The following is a 19,918-nucleotide window of genomic DNA, read 5'->3' as shown; positions in this document are numbered from 1 at the left end:
CCACGTTATGTTGGTGTGTTCTCCGTCTCCTTACCTGTCCTTGTCACAGCCTTCTATTGGTACCACATGCATCTGAAATGTCATAGTTGAATGAAGGTCTAATGAACGTAACTGTCAAAGATTTATCTCAGGGACTGGCACACAGTACAGTTCTTTAGGAAGCTTTGCATAAGGTGGTGCAAAGTCGGGCCGCTGGGAACTTGGTGTGTTTTACCCTAGAGCAGCAGTAATACCAGGTCAAGCCATTTTCCGCAGTCTGTCTGAAAATTGTCCCACTCGCTGCTGAAGCCCTAATCCACTGCTTGTTCTGGAAGACACATCCTTAGTCTTACGTGGATTTGGTTTGATGCAGCAACAGAGCTACCACATATTGGAGGAACTCCCTTCGCGTTAGGTTTTCAGCGAATTGTGATCCCTTTCGTCCCCCTCCCCCCCCGTGACCCCCTCTAATCTTTTTCCAGTGTCGTGCCTAAGTTTCTGAGGTTGATCTCTTTCTACCAGATTTTGATTCGACTGAGCAGACTGTGCGTCCAAGAGAGTGCCACGGTGAGGAAGAGCAGGAAGCAGCAGCAGCGGCTGCTGCGGAACATGGGCGCGCACGCCGTGGTGCTGGAGCTGCTGCAGATTCCCTACGAGAAGGTGAGCAGCTGCAGCGGCCAGGCTGGGCGGACCGCTGGGATTCCCCACACCCTTTATGTTTGGATATTGTTGGTGAAGAAATGCAACAGACGTGGCTATCATGACTACAAAGCCATTTTATATAAAATTTATACAAAACTTTATATAAAACAGAGCATCATGAAAACAAAATAAAATCACCCATAACCAGTTTTAAGATTGTATAAAGAAAGAAGAGTCCATTTATTCTCCGTTACTCCTAAGCCACATGGGATAGAGAGCCTGGTCTTACTAGGTCCCAGACGTGTCTGGTGTGGGCTGGTGCGTTAGGATCCCCTGCAGAGTTCCTTCAGCATGTGAGCACTTCAGGTCATTAAGTGCACATGGGAACACGAGACTTGCCTACTTTTGAAGTCCTCACTAGTATGCTGACATCTCCTTCAGTCAGGTGATACCTTGATCTGAGTCGTCTGTTGCTAGAAGTCATACTTTGCCTCCCACTTTTCATGTGAGCATTTGCCATTGACAGGTGGGATTGAGGAAGGCAGCCACAGGATGACAGTGTGTTGCATCTGTGCAGGCTGATAAGGCGCGTGAGAAATCATTCCTTCCAGCCTACAAAAGCCAGTGGGGGGTTCCTGCTCTGTCCTCTTGATAGATAAGGAGACTGAGGCTTGAGGTGGTTTGGAGTCCAAGGGCTTAGACTCGGGCTTCTAGAGTTGACCAGCAACTGCCGGAGAGATTGACTTGCTGGTGCAGAGTTGGCTGACAGAGGCTCCCTGCTGTGGGGCTTGCAGGGTGCCAGGCACTGTGTTGAGGAGGCCACCGCAGTTGTTAGCTCATGTCATCCTCTAGACACCGGGACAAGATAGGTGGTACTGTAATCTGCCCCACTTTAGATGAGGAAACCGTAGCTGGAGAGGCTCAGCAGCTTGCCTGGAGGCGGCAGCTCCGTGTCTTAGATCTAACCCTGCTCTGTTGTGGGTCTTGGGCCTGCTGCCTCACCCTGACCTGACCTGTAGTAGCTGTTGCCTACACTCAAGGAGGTTCCCTGCAAAGGAGCTGCCTCCCCAGTCATCATACTATGAGAATCAGGTGGTTAAGCCTTTCAACAGCCACAAATGAAGTACAAGCTTAATTCCTCTCATAGCTCTGGTGCTTAGCGAACTTGCAGTTAATTTAGGTGTGAGTGGCATCCAAACTGTGGTTGGCATTTGGACTAGAATCATCAAGCTGATCTATTTCCCTATGTATAAGAATGTGAGGGGCTATTTCATTGACCTCAGTGTTGTCTTATAATCAGTTTTCTTTTTTTTTTTTGGTTTGGCGACAGAGCCTCAGGCTATGGCCCTGGGTACAGTGCCGTGGCATCACAGCTCACAGCAACCGCCAACTCCTGGGCTTAAGCGATTCTCTTGCCTCAGCCTCCCAAGTAGCTGGGACTACAGGCACCCGCCACAATGCCCGGCTATTTTTTGTTTGTTGTTGTCATTGTCATTTGGCAGCCCCAGCTAGATTCGAATATGCCAGCTCTGATGTATGTGGCTGGTGCCTTAGCCGCTTGAGCTACAGGTGCTGATCCAGTTTTCTTTTTTTAAAACATTTTTGAAATTTCAGATTAATATGAGGGTATAAATGTTAAGGTTACATTGTTTTCAATCCTAAGGTAAAGTTCAAGTTGTACTTGAGCCCTTCACCCAGGGCATCCTCACATTGTGCATATTAGGTGAGATCTGGCCAGTCGCCCTCCATCCTTCCGCTCCCTTCCCCCCCTAGTGTGTGTTTATATATTGGTTTTATATTAGTATTGAGTACATTGGAGACTTTTTCCCCCATTCTTGAGATACTTTACTAAGAAGAATGTGTTTCAACTCCAGGCAAACACAAAAGATATAAAGTCTCCATCTTCTCTTAAGGCGGAATAGTGCTCCATGGTATACATATACCATAGTCTGTTAATCCATTCATGGGTCGATGGGCACTTGGGCTGCTTCATGTCTTGGCAATTGTGAATTGAGCTGTAGTAAACATTCTGATGCAAATATCCTTGTGGTAAAGGGATTTTTATTTCTTCTTGGTAGATACCTAGTAAAGGGATTCTGGGGTCAAATGGAAGGTCAACTTTTAGCTCTTTGAGAGTTCTCCATACTTCCTTGCATAGAGTTGTATGAGGTGCAATCCCACCAGCAGTGTAAAGTGTTCCCTTCTCTCCTCTACATGCCAGCATCTGCAGGTTTGGGAGACATGCATTCCTGCTACAGGTAACCAGATTTGGTTGGAATTAGTGGTTTGAAGGCAAAACATCATGTGTTTTTTTTTGGTGTGTGTGTTCCTTTGTTTTGGGATAGACACAAACATCCCAGTGTGGGAAGACAGTGGAGGGATACCTCAACAGAAAACCTCTTCTGCTGTGATGTCATTAGAGCTTGCTTGCCTTATAAAAATTCACTTCAATCTGCAAAGGCTCTTCACGCACTTTGTGCGCCAGCAGATCCTTTTTAGTAGAAGGAATGGAAACATGCAGAACTGCGTACTGTTACTCCTGTCAGCCAGGGGTGGCTGAATGTCCCAAACTCTCTGGTTTCATGGAGCTAGAAGATGCACCAGTCCACCGGTAATGAGAGGCAAATGTGATTCCCCACTCTGCCATACTGGGACTTGGTCCTGATGTCCTCTTTAATTCTCCTGCTCTGGTTTGATGGTCAAAGCTGGTAGCTCAGGTTCCTTCTGTGACTTCTTTTGGACAGAAATGTCCTGCTTTCTCACAGAGTTATTTCTAGGGGTTCACAAACTACAGAATAGGCCAAATCCAGCACACTGCCTTTTTTTTGTACAGAATGTCAGCTAAGAATGGTTGTTGCATTAAGAAAAATAGTCACATGAGTTCCTGCATAATGTCCTCGATTTTGCTTCTTGACCCACTAAACCTACGATATTGATTGTCTTGCCCTTCAAGAACAAGTTTGCTAACCTCAGTCTAGACTCAAACCAGTAGCTAACATTTACTGAGTAATTGCTTTCTAAGCACTTCCTGTGAGTGTTCCCATTTAATCTTCCTAACAGCCATGTGAAGTGCACACTTCTATTATCTCTGTTTGACAGGTGAGAAAACTGAGACCCTGAGAGGTTAAGTAACTTGCTCCAGACCACACAGCCAGGAAGTTATAGATCTAGGCTAAGTGAGAGGCAGTGTGGTTTCAGGCCTGCAGTCCTAACTGCTGCGCTCTCCTGCTCTGAAATGAGGTGATGGCTGTGAATCCTCAGGAAGAAGCACAGACAAGTTGCTGGCATCTTTCAGGGTCAGCAGTACAACTCCTCAGTATTTACCTGCAGCAGACCCTTAGCAAACACCTCTGACTCCCACAGTAGCAGAAGTGTTGGGTGTAGGAGAAGCTGGTCTCTTAGCCCAGCAGGGGATCAGTGCTCCCATCTTTCTGCTCCCACACAGGCTGAAGACACCAAGATGCAGGAGATAATGAGGCTGGCGCATGAATTTTTGCAGAATTTCTGCGCAGGCAACCAGCAGAATCAAGCTCTGTTGCATAAACACATAAACCTGTTTCTCAATCCCGGGGTAAGATTCGAGGTCTGTCTGTAAATCCGAAGTGGGGGTGGTGGGAAAGAGGGAAGAGGAGCAGCATGCTCTCTTGCTCTTGTGGCTTCTGGAGCTTTTTATAATGCAGCGTTCATTCTAAAAGGAAACATTTTCACTGTTTTCAGAAGAATGTAAATATTCTTCACCATTTGGGGCATAGGATGGCCAGGGGGCTGGGGTGGAGGAAGGTGGTAGAAGCAGTTAAGATTTCTATTTTTTTCCCAATAACATCCCTCATTGTATCAAATTTCAGCAACACAGAAGGGCTGAGTCTCGCTTTCCTGCCAGTTTCCTACATTTTCCTCAGATCATGCACAAAGTTCTCTGTATTTATACAAATACATAATATATCCATATACAACATACTTACATTACATTTTAGATTGTTAAATATGCTTTTCTAAATGCATGCATATTTGAATACTTTTTTTTTAAAGAAAAATGATGCCATACACTACACATTGTCTTGGATTTTACTTTTTTTCACATAAGGACATCTTGGCTGCCTTTGAAATAAGAGAGAAGTAAATTTTTATCATTCTTTTTGATGGCTAAAAGACACTCCATAGAATGGCTATAACTTTTAAAAAGCCATTTCTATAGTAATGGACAGTTAGGCAGTGTCTAGTTTTTGACTTTGTAAACAGCACTGTGAAGGACATCTTTGTCCATGCTTGTGAATGGATATATGTACTCATTAGTCCTGCTAAGGCTTTGAAGAGAAAGGATCGATGAATTATAGGGTGATACAAGTTCAGCATCCCAAACCTGAAAATCAGAAATGCTCCAAAATTTGAACTTTTTGGGCATCAACATGATACTCAAAGGAAATGCTCACTGGAGCATTTCAGGTTTCAGATCTTTGGATTTGGGATGTTGAATTGGGAATGTATAATGCAGATATTCTGAAATCCAAAACTTCTGATCCCAAACATTTCAGATGAAGGATACTCAACTTACACTCCTTCTTTATCATGTTAAAGAAAGGGTAAAAAAGGACCAAATCCTCTACCTCAGACCAAATTTCAGTAACTGTGGGTAAAAAAACACAAAACTCTTATAAGATAATATACAAATATCTCCAAGACTATGCGATAGGCAAAGTTTTCTTACACAGTATGCAGAAAAAACTAATTATTAGGGAAAATATCGATAGATTGGACTTTTTTTAACAATTAAGAACTTCTGGGTTTTTTTTTTTATTGTTGGGGATTCATTGAGGGTACAATAAGCCAGGTTACACTGATTGCAATTGTTAGGCAAAGTCCCTCTTGCAATCATGTCTTGCCCCCATAAACACATTCTAAGGCAAACCAGAGGGGAGGAGACGTTTATATGTGATCCACAGAGAACTCCTATCCAGAATATGTATAACAGACTCAAAAAGGTCGCTAAGGAAAAAGCCAGATCACTCACTTTAAAAATGGGCAACAGACTTGAATGAACACTCTGGGGCATCCAAATGGCCAGCAAATGTGACAAAGTGCTCAACATGGTTAGTCATCTGAGAAATGCACATGAAGTTATATATGCACCATACGATATGACCAAAATTAAAAAGAGTGACGATACTAAAGTGTTGGTAAGGATATGGAACAGCTGTAATGTAGAATGTAAATAGTTAACATCTTTCAAAAGCTGTTTGGCAATTATCTTCGAAAGCCAAACATATTTATACTCTGAGACCTGGCATTTCTGCTCAGATACAAACCCAACAGAAATGCTGACCAAAGACAAGAACACTCAGAACAAATCTATTTTAATCTTTGTAATACTATTAATGTCACTGCTTACTAAAACTGTGTACTGCCCCAAATGGCCGTTAACAATAGATAAGATAAACACGTTGTCCTGTATTCACGCAGTAGAACGTGTATCTCACAGGAGACAAGTGCATGAGGTTCAAGATCAAGAACAGGCGAAACTAATCTGTGGTAATAAAAGTTTACGAGAGTAAACTGTGCATAGGCTGGAGCATAAAGTTTTGTTTTGTTGATCTGGGTGCTGGTGTTCCCTTTTTAATCTGTCCTGCTGAATACTGATGCGTTTAACTTTTCTGTGCATTTTTTTTATACGTCATTGAAAAAGTTCACTAAGAAGGCAGTTTGGAAGCAGGAATAGAGAAACTTGTCTTCAGAGGTTTAAATGCTCCTTTCTGTGCATGTTTTCAGTTATCTCTTCTCACCTTTTCAGTCTGTTGTCTTCCTTTTAACCATTTCCCTGTGCTCTCGTCCTCATTCTCAGATCCTGGAGGCACTCACGATGCAGCACATCTTTATGAATAATTTCCAGCTTTGCAGTGAGATCAACGAGAGAGTTGTTCAGCATTTCGTTCACTGCATAGAAACTCACGGCCGGAATGTCCAGTATATAAAGTTCTTGCAGACGATTGTCAAGGCAGAAGGGAAATTTATTAAAAAATGCCAAGATATGGTCATGGCTGAGGTGACAATTATATATTTCTGTATACCTTCATTTGGTGTTCCGTAGAAATTTTACAATTAATCTTGTCTGCATGAGCTTGCGTTCTCGTGAGGAGCTATATGGAAGGGGTAGGAAGTAGCTGTGTGTGACCTCATGTTTGTGAGCTTAGGCTGAAGGTATAGGCAAGAATCTCATCTGACCTTGAATAGCAGCAATAAATATATTCTAAGGAAGTTTGGCTGGGATTCTTCTGATGGGGGAGAAAAAGAAGAAACCTGAAACAAAATACAGCGAACGGAGATTAAATGTGGTTTCGGACCCAGTGAGTCAGAACAGCTTCTCTTTTAAGTTGAAAATTTTTGCCTGATGATCCTCAAGGGACAGCTGATTCTCCAGGAAAAGTCTTATTTGGTTCTTTCGGAGGCGTCAGCGCAGAAAGGCTCTCTGTGCCACCCATGTGATTTGACTTCCAAGTATGTTTACTCCTTCCCCCTTTTTAAAAAATGAAGTCTCGAGTAAATCCACCTCTTCCTTGGATTTATAATCCTGTCTGCATAAGTGGCTCCAGTGGCAGAGAGGGTAGTCTGAATAGCAGTTGGCCTCACCTGGGGTACAGATGTCAGCTGAACCCCTTCGCTGGCTGTGTTACTTGACCTCTCAAACCCTCAGTGAGCTTTTCCTTTATAAAATGACACTGGAATTCCCTTGAGTTATGCAGATTAAATGAGATAACGATGACATAAATGCCAGCATTTTTTTGGACCCCTACCATACTCTAGGCACTGTTCTAAGCAATTTATATGTAATTATTTAATCTCCATGACAGCACCATGAGTTAGATACTTTATTTCTCCCCGTTTTTACAGATGAAGAAACAAATGCAGTGAGTTTAGGGACTCTATCTGAAGAGTTGATCCTGGTACCTGACACATTATTAGAGCTCTTGATTTCTGTGCCAGCCTTCTTTGGATCGTTTGTATTTTATGGAGTGCTGAAATTGATTTATTCTTAACTAGATTTGTGAGAAGCCATGCCCTAGGAGATAGGTTATGAATAGGAAGGCCTTTACTTTTTGATGTTTTGAGAGGAAGACTATCTTACTTAGAGGTGGATAATTTGTGACTGAAGAGATAAGACAGTGGATGAAAGACTTCTAAAGGGGATACTTTATAAAGTCAAAAAAAGATGAAAACATTTAAAACCAAAAATCATAACCTAATTATTAGGTTATGATTTGTATTGGAAATACAAAGGCAGGATTACAAGCTATATTTCCACTTGATACATAAATGTGTATTTTCTCTCCCCCTATTATTTTTTATGGCCACTGTGGTATTTCTTTCTCTGTAGATTACGATTATGATGCTAAAGATTTTTAGTTTACTTCTATAAATGAATGAAATCTAGATGAGTTTAGTAATACATGTATAGGACTGGTCTGGGAAGGTATATACTAAGGGAATACCTTTCTTTCTCTGCAAATAGGTTTTTTTAATGCCGTCTCCACTCTGGCAAGCTTCTAATGTAAACAAGCTCTGTCCTTTTTGTTACAGCTGGTCAATTCAGGAGAGGACGTCCTGGTGTTCTACAACGACAGAGCCTCTTTCCAGACTCTGATCCAGATGATGCGATCAGAGCGGGACCGGATGGATGAGAACAGCCCTCTCATGTACCACATCCACTTGGTTGAGCTCTTGGCCGTGTGCACAGAGGGCAAGAACGTCTACACGGAGATAAAGTGCAACTCCCTGCTCCCGCTGGACGACATCGTTCGCGTGGTCACCCACGAGGACTGCATCCCCGAGGTGAGCAAGCCCAGGGCAAAGACATTCTTCTCACTTTTATGTGGTGTGTGGGGCCGTGGCTTGGTGGAGAGCTGGTGGTGACCGGCCTGCGGGAGGCCCCTCATTGTGAGATGAGCAGCTTCGTCTTGCAGTGGGATTTCAGTTCCCTGAAGCAGCCTTTTCTTGAGCACTGATTTCCTGAAGGAGAATAGGATGGGATTAGATTTTCCATCTGTCTCCTAAAGAAGAGGGGAGAAGAGCTTCACCTCTGGAACTAATTCAGGCTGTTGAGTGAAGAGGATGTGATCTGAATGAACTTCTTAGAAAAGATGTGGAGAGGGGGTTGCAGTGCAGTTCATATGAATGTAGACTTCATCTGTAAATGAATCCTTTAAAACAGAAACTCTTACTGCAGAAATGACTGACCATTATAAAAAATCGAGGAACTGCAGCTAATCAGTAAGAAACTTAAAATAGTCTATAATTCTACGCCTCATAATGAGTACTTAAGTTTTAAAGTTAATCCTGCCAGACTTCCTTTTTCCCTATTCATATATATTGATTATTCACAGAAAGTGGATCAGATAGTATGTATTTTCTCCTTATATGTTTTAAAATATATAAAATTAGTTTATAGTTTAAATGTGTATAGTATACAGAGCATATGTAGTACATATAAAATATGTTTTGATGTCATCTCTTTATAAAGTCAATACAGTCAGGTGTTGCTTAACAGTGAAGGTATGTTGAGAGAAACTCAGCATCCGATGATGATATTGTGGCATGAACATCACCGAGTGCACTTTGCAAGTCCAAACCTCAGTGTTACAGCCTACTACATGCCTGGGCTACATGATAGGGCCTGTTGATCCTGGGATGCAAACCTGTACAGCGTACTGTACTGTATTGAATGCTGTAGGCACTTGCGACGTAGTGGTAAGGAGTTGTGTGTCTAAACCCATCTATGCACAGAATGAGTACAGTACTATTGTGGTGCAGCCGTCACCTGTGCGGTCCCTTATTGACCAAAATGTCATTATGCGGCACATGACTGTACATTTTGGAAAGTCCCGATATCGAAGACCATAAAGGGGTAAATAAATCATGAACATTCTCTTCATCTGTACCCCCCAACTCACCCCCAGAAAATAATTTATTATGTTCTTGAACCCTTCCAGAGTTTTGCACAGAAATACATGCAATATATAAACTTTACTTCCCCAACCCCTTTTTGTTGATACGAAAGCTGACATTCTAGATACACTATTCTCTACTTTGAGACTATAATTTATTTCCAAATCAGTTGGTAAAGAGATTCCAGATTCGTTTTTTGTTTTTTTTTTTATTAAATCATAGCTGTGTACATTAATGCAATCATGGGGCACCATACACTGGTTTTATAGACCTTTGACACATTTTCATCACACTGGTTAACATAGCCTTCCTGGCATTTTCTTAGTTATTGTGTTAAGACATTTACATTCTACATTTACTAAGTTTCACATACACCCTTGTAAGATGCACCGCAGGTGTAATCCCACCAATCACCCTCCCTCCGCCCACCTCCCCCCTCCCTCCCCTCCCTTTCCCCCTTCCTCCTATTCTTGGGTTATAACTGGGTTATAGCTTTCATGTGAAAGCCACCAGATTCGTTTTTTATAGTTGCATAAAATCCCAACGTAATTGCCCTCTGTGAGTATCGAACTAATTTATAATATGTGATAATCATAAGTAATAATAATTAGAATAGGAAGAAAGCAAGGAAATTGCATTTTTCACACAACCTTGACCACATAGTGTATTATCAAACTTTTGGATTCTCATATATCTGATAGTGGAAAATGGCATTTCAAAGTAATTTACTCTTCTCTTGTTATGGATAAGAACAATAGAATGTTATAACCAGTATTAGGCATGAGGGGAATATAGCAGTATAACAAGCATTGGTTTGTTTCTTACCCTTTGTTATCTGAAATACAACAGACGTACCGAAGAGTACACAAATCTCAGTTGTATAGTAGAATGGTTGTAAAGAGAACAGCTTTGTAACCATCACTCAGGTCAAGAAACAGCAAAATCCTCCCCGACACCCCTTTTCTGACTTCAGCTTCCCTCCGCCCTAAGGGCGCCCTCCTGAAGGCAACCGTGAGCTGACTCTTAAGTAACCCCACAGTTGCTTTTCTGTATAGATCCCTAAGCAGTATAATTTAGTTTTACAAGGTTTTGAACTTCCTGTATGTATCCTCTTGTGTCTTTTTAAGTGCAGCTTAGTGTTAGGAAGGTTCATCCATCCTGATGTGCGGAGCCGTATCCATTTCCTTTACTTTCAGAGCATTCCTTTCTTTCATGGAACCGTGATAGGATTTTCCATTCTGTTGATGACTCATTTCATTAGTTTCTGGCTAATAGGACCCGTGCTTGCTTCTTGGCACATCTGTGCAGTGCATCTGTATGCTCAGAAGTGGAAGTGCTGGCTCAGGGGGGTGTATCGTTTCATATCCAGTTGTTCACAGCATAATTGCTCCAGTAGCCATCCCTGCTAACATCAGATATTATCAGATCCTTTAACATTTTTTTCTGATTTGATGGTTATGTATTTGTTTTGTTTTAAATTTTAGAAGCTTTATGGAGATGTTTACCTTCCATATGACTCATTTATTTAAAGTGTTTTTAATTCAGTGGTTTTTAATATATTCAGCGGGTTGCGCAGTCACCATCTAATTAGAGAATATTTTCACCACCCCAAAAGAAACTCGTGCCCATAAACAGTTGCTCCCTGTTTCCTCCCCAGCCCTAATCCTAGATAACTGCAAATAGGATCTGCCTATTTTGGACATTTCCTGTAAATGGAATCATACAGTTGTGTTCTTTTGTGACTAGATTCTTTTTTCACTTAGCATGATTTTTTTTTTCAAGGTTCATGCAAATTGTGGCATATGTGAGTACTTCATTCCTTTCATATTGCATTGCATGGATTCACCACATTTTGTTTATCACCCTTCAGTTGAAGGACATTGGGGTTGCTTTCACGTTTTGACCATTGTGAATAATGCTGCCACGTGCACTGTTTACAAGTTTTTACGTAGACACACATTTTCATTAATCCTAGTGGTTTTAATCTCTATATCCTTGATTCCGAAATGAAGTTGAGTCCCTTTCTATGTTTTTTAGATACTCGATATTCCTTTAACAAACTGTCACATAAGACTTTTTGCCTGCTTTTTCTCTCGAGGTGTCTATGTTACATACACAGATGTATAGAAGTTCTTTTTCATTATATACGTTGCAGACATTTTAACTACCAGTGACGTGTAACTCCTCTTTTAATTATGCCTTTTCATGCATAGAAATTCTTAATTATAATGTGGTCAAACTATGGTCAGAGCTTTTCCCTCATTCTTTACCTTGAGGTCCTGAAAATACTCTCTTCCAAAAAGCTTTATGGTTTTTAATTTTATAATGATGAATTTTAAATATAAAAGGCTAGGCGTGGTGGCTCACGCCTGTAATCCTAGTACTCTGGGAGGCCGAGGCAGGTGGATTGCCTGAGCTCACAGGTTTGAGACCAGCCTGAGACAGAGCAAGACCTCATCTCTAAAAATAGCTGGCCGTTGTGGTGGGTGCCTGTAGTCCCAGCTACTTGGCAGGCTGAGGCAAGAGAATCGCTTGAGTCTGAGAATTGGAGGTTGCAGTGAGCCGTGACAGCATGGCACTGTACTGAGGGCAACAAAGTGAGACTCTGTCTCTGTATCTATAATTTATATATTTATATATAAAAAGTTGGCAGGAGAATCGAATGACCATCTTGGACCCTTTTTCTCACTGTGAAGATGAAGCAGCTATTTAGTTCCACACACACCAAGTTGGTTTTTCAGGAAAGCTTGTTTGTATCTTGCAGGTTAAAATTGCATACATTAACTTCCTGAATCACTGCTACGTGGATACCGAGGTGGAAATGAAGGAGATTTACACCAGCAATCATATGTGGAAATTGTTTGAGAATTTCCTTGTAGACATCTGCAGGGTAAGGCCTTCTGAAACTGAAGAGTCAGAGTAAAAGATTGTGTGTGTGTGTGTGTGTGTGTGTGTGAGATCCTTTTGCAGATGTCAGGCATAGACTTACATCATTTCTACTCTAATTTGTGGCATGAAGAAGCATTTGTGACTATTGTGACTATTACCCTTTCTCACATCTTACTGTTTGCTCTTGGCTGAGAATAGATATTATTTATCAGGCTTCAAGGAGGATAGGTCATTTCTGGGTTTTGTTCGACCCCTATGGATTGATTTGAGAATGATAATTTGGGCATATTAAAATGAAATTTATAAAGATTTCTTTTCCTTGATAATATGTCCATACTTGAAGAACATTTCCCCGAGCTTGAGCATTTCTTTCTTTCAATCTAGAGGAGAGGACTCTGCAGAGCCCTTCACCCCCTATTCATTGCTTTCCTCACCTAGACTCAGAGGGGTCCCCAAGACACTTGCTTTGGTTTTGCACCGAGCTTAATATTCACTCTGAAGCCACAGGAATACCACATACCAGAGCACAGCATGAATTTATTATGAGTTATGTGGTGGTGAAGCTGGGGAAGCGGAGTAGATAAAAAGATTTTTTTTCAGAGAATAATCGTGAGATACAGTGCAATTATAGAAACGTTTTGATGTTAAAAAGAAAGGGCAAGGTACACTGTAGAATCCTAGAATATGGTGTATTATGCTTGGCTGTGCCATTACCAGTATGAGGCAAGAATCCTTTAAGAATTTCTTTTCTGTCTATGGGAGGATTGTTTTTAATAATATTCAGTTCTTGGTGTCAGACATGTACTTTTAAAAAAAATCTGAAATTCCTCCTGTTCTTTGAATCCTGGTAGTTGAGTTTTAGCTTGGAATGTGAGGTCTGCTTTGTTTTTTTAAATCAGGGGTCTGTGAAGTTTTCTATAAAAAACAGTTTGTAGATATGTTCATTTTCATGGGTTGTTTCGGTCACAACTACTCAATTCTGCCAATGCAACATGAAAGCAGCCATGACAAACTGGCATGGCTGTGTTATAATAAAACTTTATTTATAAAAACAGTCACCAGCTCTTACATTGCTGCGAACCCTGCATTGAATTGTTCAGAAATGCTATAAAATTAGTTATTTGAATATGTTCTCAAACTGCCTAGTGTTAAGGTCAGAACATGAACATCTCTTGATAAAACTTGATTTTTTTAATCCTTCATTTTCTTTAGTATAAGGAGTTTTATATTTCAAGTTATAGAATTGATGGATTTTGTAATAAAATCTGATTTTAAGAGGGCAGGAGCAGTTTCATGCCTGTAATCCTCGTACTTTGGGAGGATGAGACAGGAGTTTGAGACCAGCCTGGGCAACATAGTGAGACTCTTATCTTTACAAAAAAAATTAGCCAGGTACAGTGACACATGACCATAATTCTAGATACTTGGGAGGCTGAGGCAAGAGGATTATTTGAGCCCAGGGATTCAATCCTGCAGTAAGCTATAATTGTGCTACTGTATTCCAGCCTGGGCAACAGAGCGAGACCCTCTCTCTTAAAACAAACAACAGCAACAACAACAAAAACCTTCCTGATTTTCAAACTTCTGTTTTTTAACTCTATACAGGGCTAATCTTATTCTAACAAGCGGTACAATTAAGTAGATAAGATGAAATCTAAGGTGTCTCCTCATCCCAAAACCCGTGTACTCAGTTATTCCGAGCTGTGCCCTGCTATTTTGAGCAATGTTGTATATCTGTAAAATTTTTATTGAGTGGAAGAGTGTTGTAGGATTAGAGATGGTCATGCACACTGGACCTCAGCTGAATTAGGAAACCATGGCTTAGAGTACAGGAAAAGCTTACACAGGAGGGCAATTAGCTTTTAGGGCAAACTTAAGGCCCCTCTAGTCACTATGCCTCTTATTTCCCTGTGGGATATTAGCTCTACCAGCTAGGGGTAGGAAGTTGCAAGCAATGGCCTTGTTGGTCCTCTAGCAATTTTAATGTTTTGTGAGTCTACACCATGTTATCTCACGGTAATCTCCTTTTCTTTTTTCAGGATTTATTTTTTATTACTATTATTTCTTAAGGGAAGTAATATTGACCTACAGGCCTTTATTTTTAATTGTTAAAGGTGATCAGCAGGAAGCAGGTCTCAGATTTCTTAATATTTGGGTAATAGGTTTGGAACCACGTTTCAAACTCCTGATTGTCTTCCAGGCCTGTAACAACACAAGTGATAGGAAACACGCCGACTCAATCTTGGAAAAGTACGTCACTGAAATTGTCATGAGTATTGTTACTACCTTCTTCAGCTCTCCCTTTTCAGACCAGAGTACGACTTTGCAGGTAAGAAATGGCAGCTTAGAGCAGGATAGTCACAGCAGACCTTTGGTGGTTGAGCCTGTTGCTAATTTGGAAGCAAGCAGCTGTCAGGGAGCTGCTCTGCAGAGTGTTAATAAAAGAAGCTTTTCTCTTGGAGGAGGACAGCTTTTACGGGATCTCTTGGATAAAGAAGTACCTGAGGATATTTTCTTATACTGGATGGTTCTATCTATTGATTATGTCCTTAAAATACTTTTCGTTTTTTTTCCTACCTTCAATCTTCTCCATCCATCCCCCCCAATCCTAGAGAAATGGTCTGAATAGGTGTTAACATATTATTAACATTTTTCTCAAAATCCAAAACACCTGGAAATCTCCCTTATAACTGGGAGTGTGCACTTAGAGTCCATCTGAAGTGCCATGTGGCTGGAATGAGGTTTGGCCATGACAGAAGGGCTATTCCACTGCTCAGCTCTCCGGCACCATTCATAGAGACTCTGCTCAGCACCTCCCACAGCTATGCAATGCCCAGCCCTGTGACTCTGCACAGCCGTCCTCAGTAGACTCACTACATCAGAGTCTTGGATCCATAGATCTGGGACATGTTTTCATGATTTTTTACTTGGAAAAAAATCACTCTTCTTTTTATAACTAATGCCTAGGTCTGTTGCTGTTGTGGTCTTACCATAGGCCCATTTATACAGGCTGTAGAATGAAAGCAGGGCTGGTCCTCTAGCGGGCAGAAGAGAAATATTAGCCGCCCTTATCACGGAAAGACCTGGAAGCTGTCCTGGGGCTGATTCCCAAAGTAGCTGGATTACAGACAAATAATTAAAGTCAATGTAAAATCTCCGAGGGAGGAGTGACGCATGGACAGTGTAATACTCATTGTTATATTTTTTAGATACTGTTGTATTCTAGTAACTGTGTAAAAGAGTTCACAGAAGCTTAGGACTGCCTATGAGATAAATGGTATTATCCTATTCTGAAGTCGAATATGCTCAGCCCAGAGGATTTAACTAGCACACCGTCCACAGTCACGCTATTAAGTGGCAGAACTATGATTCTGACTCTATTCTGTCTGACTCTAAAACTTGATTATGAAATTTTTGCTGAAGGACTGATGATAACTTTCTATTAGTTTAGAGATAACTGTAAAATCCATCAATTATTAATAACATATCATACAGTTATGCTGCTGCCTTCAGAGTGTCTGAATATACTTCCTTAGTAATTGGTAGACAGGAGCTTATTAGATCCTGAGCTCATGAGTTACAGGCACTTGCTCCTTACCAAGTACTTTTATCCCAGGAGCTGTCCAGGAAAGCTGCTTTGGTTAATAAGGTCGGACTTTATTCTCTTATGATCTAGACCTGGCAGGGGTCCTCAAACTACGGCCTGCGAGCCACATGAGACGGTGTGATTGTATTTGTTCCCGTTTTGTTTTTTTACTTCAAAATAAGATATGTGCAGTGTGCACAGGAATTTGTTCATAGTTTGTTTTTAAAACTATAGTCCGGCCCTCCAACGGTCTGAGGGACAGTGACCCCTTGTTTAAAAAGTTTGAGGACCCCTGATCTAGAATAACAATTTCCATGGCAATGCCCATTCTCCAATTGACCATGAAACATGATTGCAAAACTAAAATGTCAATTGGTCAAATTAGTTGAGAAACCCTAAACATATACTTATAAGAAGTAAATCGTCAACGTAAATGTCAGTACCTAGCAAGGTCCAGGCCACTTATGTATAGACTATGAAGTCCAGTTTTTTTCTTTATTTTTTTTTTTTCTTCAAGAGGTGGCCTATGGATTTTTGGGATATTTATTGTCAACCAATACCATTTTTTGATGTTCTTATAGTGTTTTTGTTACTATTGAAAGGCATCTTATCTACCTAGATTCTTCCTTCCTTCTCTCCCTTCTCTCCCTCCCTTCATTTGTGAGGACGAAGCTGGTAAACATGGGTCTTGCTGTTTTGTGTTTAAAGTGTCAGTGGAATGTCCAAGAGGCAGAGTGAAAGGTGGGGTCCACAGAGGAAGAAAGAATTCTGGAGGCTTTAGAACAGTGCCGAGTTGGGTTAAATCCACCTTGGGTAGGTTAGTGAACTTCAGAACCTCTTTTCTCATATGTCAAATGAGATAAAAGGCCAGACTTGGAGGTTGTTGTGAGAATTAGAGATAATGTGTATGAAACAGGTAGCACAATACCCAGCACATAGTAGGTGCTTAGTAAATGATGTCCTATGCTATTCCTGCCAGACTGTGAGCTGCACGAGGACAGAGTTATGCCTTCTGTGCATGGTCATCTTGTGTACTGTCCTATCCCTTGTACCTGGCATTGTGACTGTCACTGAGTTGCTAACTTGTTGAGTTAGCAAATGAATAAATGAGACTCAGGAGAATAGTAGAGATCAGAGAGAAACAGTCACTAATTGAAGTCTTAGCCCAGAAAATGAAATGGTGCATGGCAGAGAACCGGAGAGAACGTTAGTAATGAAGGACGGAGTGTAAAAGAGGCCAGAGGAAGGTGATGCCGTCCCATGCAGGCAGGACTCAGGAGATAGGAGAACCTCAGGAACGAAGAAAGGGGAGAGTTTTATGAACAGGGCGATGAGCTCCCGTGTCCTTTTGCCCAAGAGGTTGAGTGAACTGATGTTGCTAGTTTGCTCACTGAATTTGGACTATTAGGACAGAGCTGCTCTTACCCATTTAATCATCTTTTGTATGTCCGGGTGTCAGATGGGAGCAGAGTAGAATATTCAGTGGATAGTGATTCAGTTGAATAAATTTGGTAAATATTTGGTAAATAAATAAAAGATGCTTCTTTCTATGTTGTAGGCTCTTGGGTTCCCATCCTAAATCCAGCGCTTGCTGGCCAGTAGAGCAGGACTATGCCACTGTTTACTTGGCAGAGTGCTGGTGGCAGGGGCTAAGTGAGCTAGGTGGGCATCACCTCGCACAGGACCCAGCAGGGAGCAAGTGCTTGGGCCCTTGGAGCCAGCTCAGGAGCTAACAAGCAGCCACAGACCCCAGGAACCTAACTATTAGGTTTTTCTGGCCAATTTCTCAGGTTCCCTGTGTTCCTGACACTGTTTACTACCTTGGAGGGCTGTGGGGACTAGGGCAGGAAGTACTTCCTGAAGAAGGCAGAGAGATTCTGGCTCCCTGGTGAACTCAGTGGAAAGAGATGGAGTTTGGGCATCAGAGAGCCCTGCAGTTGACTAGCTGCTTTGAACTTCCTTTTTTTTTCTTTGAGATACTTTATCCTCCTTGGGCTTTTGTTTTTCTTCACAATGTGAAAGTCACAGAATTGTTCCTGAGGTTATAGGTGAAACATATGGCACAAAATATCACTTAATAAGTGGAAGTTATCTGAACAATGTTGATAGAAGGAGTTCTGAATTTTTAATTAATATCTTTTCCCCCCTCATACTTTTCATTATTTTTATTTGATCTCAGAAACCTCTTTAAAGTTTTCCAATACTTATCTTTTGTTAACTCCCACTGGTTTTTGAAGGGGCCATACAAGTTGTCTTCCCCTAACCCAGAGGCTGAGGCAAGAGCTCACCATAAACAGTCACTTTTGCCTTGCAGTTCTCCTGCTACCCTTTGGATGGAGCTCAAAATTGTAGTCTTTTAAAGCACTCAGAAAAATCCACCTCAAATTGATTAAGTAGATGTTTGCAGTCTCTTACTTTAAAATGGGTACAAATTTATAGGTTCATAAAAAGGAATAAATCTTCCCACACACTTAGCTTCTAAGTTCTCATCTATAATGAATGAATATTTACACGGAATAACTAACAGAATTCTCTTGTTTGTCAATGAAGACGCTGCCAGAAATAAAGAAGTGGCATTCTAGTGGAGATCTACTTAGCAGCTTGTTTTTGCTGATTAAAAATAATGGGTATAATCTATTCATGGTATGTGATGTCTGGAAGGAAACCTCGATCCCCTTAGTTCACACATGGGACAAAGCAAAGCTCAAAGAGACAAAGTACTTTGTTGTAAAATCATGCATCTAGTTGGTAACTGGACAAGAATGCTGGTCTCCGGACTTTGGACTTCGATTCCACTGTTCCTTCTTGTGAGCAAACTTAGATAGCATCAAGTTTATGCATAGCCCTACAATGCTGCTGATATTTTCCCTCTTGGCTAGGAACCTTCTGGAATCCAGCAAGGCAGTGCTTATCTCTGTAGAGATCACTAGTAGTCTACAAATGAAAGCCTCCTTTCTGCCTCTCTCTCTCGGCCTCTGTTTCTTGCAGACTCGCCAGCCCGTCTTTGTGCAGCTCCTGCAGGGCGTGTTCAGGGTTTACCATTGCAACTGGTTAATGCCAAGTCAAAAAGCCTCCGTGGAGAGCTGCATTCGGGTGCTGTCTGATGTAGGTAAGATATCAAGTCACTTTGGATAGAACGTGGTGAAAATGGGTCACCTAATATAGGAAAGGCTACACAGGTGAAACAGACGGGATTTTGCAGAGCCAGACCTGGAACTAAGGTGGTCTTGATTCCTCAACTCTTATTATCTCTCCCGAGCCAGCGTCTCCCAAGGAGCCACTGAATCCCGAAGTAAGACAGGCCTTGGAAAACAAGAGTCCATAGTTACGTCAGGCAGCTCTTGTAAAGTCACAGTACACACAAGCTTATTCAGGGTTCTGGGATGTCCCCCATTCAAGGAACTAATTTCTTTCATCCAGCAAATGTATTTGACCTTATGGAAACTCTTTTCTTCCTTCAAAGTACCTGTCTCATCCCAAGGCACACCATTTCTCAAAAGGTGCACCGCTCCCTGTGCCCCTTGAGAAGTGGTTCTCCATTCCCTCCTCCCCTCCTCCCGTGGGAAGCTTTGAAAGGAAGTTAGGACAGTTACTTCTCCCTTCACGCTGACTTTATCAGACTCCGTTCTTCCTGTTCTCCGACTCCTATAAATGCAAAGGGCTGAGCCTCCTGCCTGAAGTTGAGCAGAGAGTACCTGCCCGCAGTAGCTGTTTAGATCCCTGCAGGCGGTAACCTGAAGATCAAGACAGCTGTGGTTCTTCTTTTTTATGAGACAAGAGTCTCACTATGTTGCCCTCGGTTCTCTTGCCTCAGCCTCCCAAGTAGCTGGGACTACAGGTGCCCGCCACAATGCCCGGCTGTTTTTTGTTACAGTTGTCATCGTTAGC

At 41.6% G+C, this 19,918-nt stretch overlaps 1 protein-coding gene across 14 annotated transcripts in view; it reads left to right on the top strand.

The window, feature by feature from the left end:
- The window catches only part of ITPR1 (inositol 1,4,5-trisphosphate receptor type 1), a 342,499-nt gene that overhangs the window by 184,407 nt on the left and 138,174 nt on the right, over positions 1–19,918 (top strand). For all 14 annotated transcript variants that reach the window (XM_053598949.1, XM_053598947.1, XM_053598946.1 and 11 more), the window contains 7 exons: positions 502–639; positions 4,067–4,192; positions 6,458–6,658; positions 8,191–8,442; positions 12,320–12,445; positions 14,645–14,773; positions 19,019–19,139. In XM_053598949.1, coding sequence (XP_053454924.1) covers positions 502–639; positions 4,067–4,192; positions 6,458–6,658; positions 8,191–8,442; positions 12,320–12,445; positions 14,645–14,773; positions 19,019–19,139 — 1,093 coding nt within the window. The remainder of the gene's footprint in view (positions 1–501; positions 640–4,066; positions 4,193–6,457; positions 6,659–8,190; positions 8,443–12,319; positions 12,446–14,644; positions 14,774–19,018; positions 19,140–19,918) is intronic.

The sequence above is a fragment of the Nycticebus coucang genome, chromosome 8 (genome assembly GCF_027406575.1).
Source record: "Nycticebus coucang isolate mNycCou1 chromosome 8, mNycCou1.pri, whole genome shotgun sequence".
NCBI lineage: Eukaryota > Metazoa > Chordata > Mammalia > Primates > Lorisidae > Nycticebus > Nycticebus coucang.
Note: the sequence above shows the minus strand (reverse complement) of the source record. Positions and strands in the feature narration are given on the sequence as shown.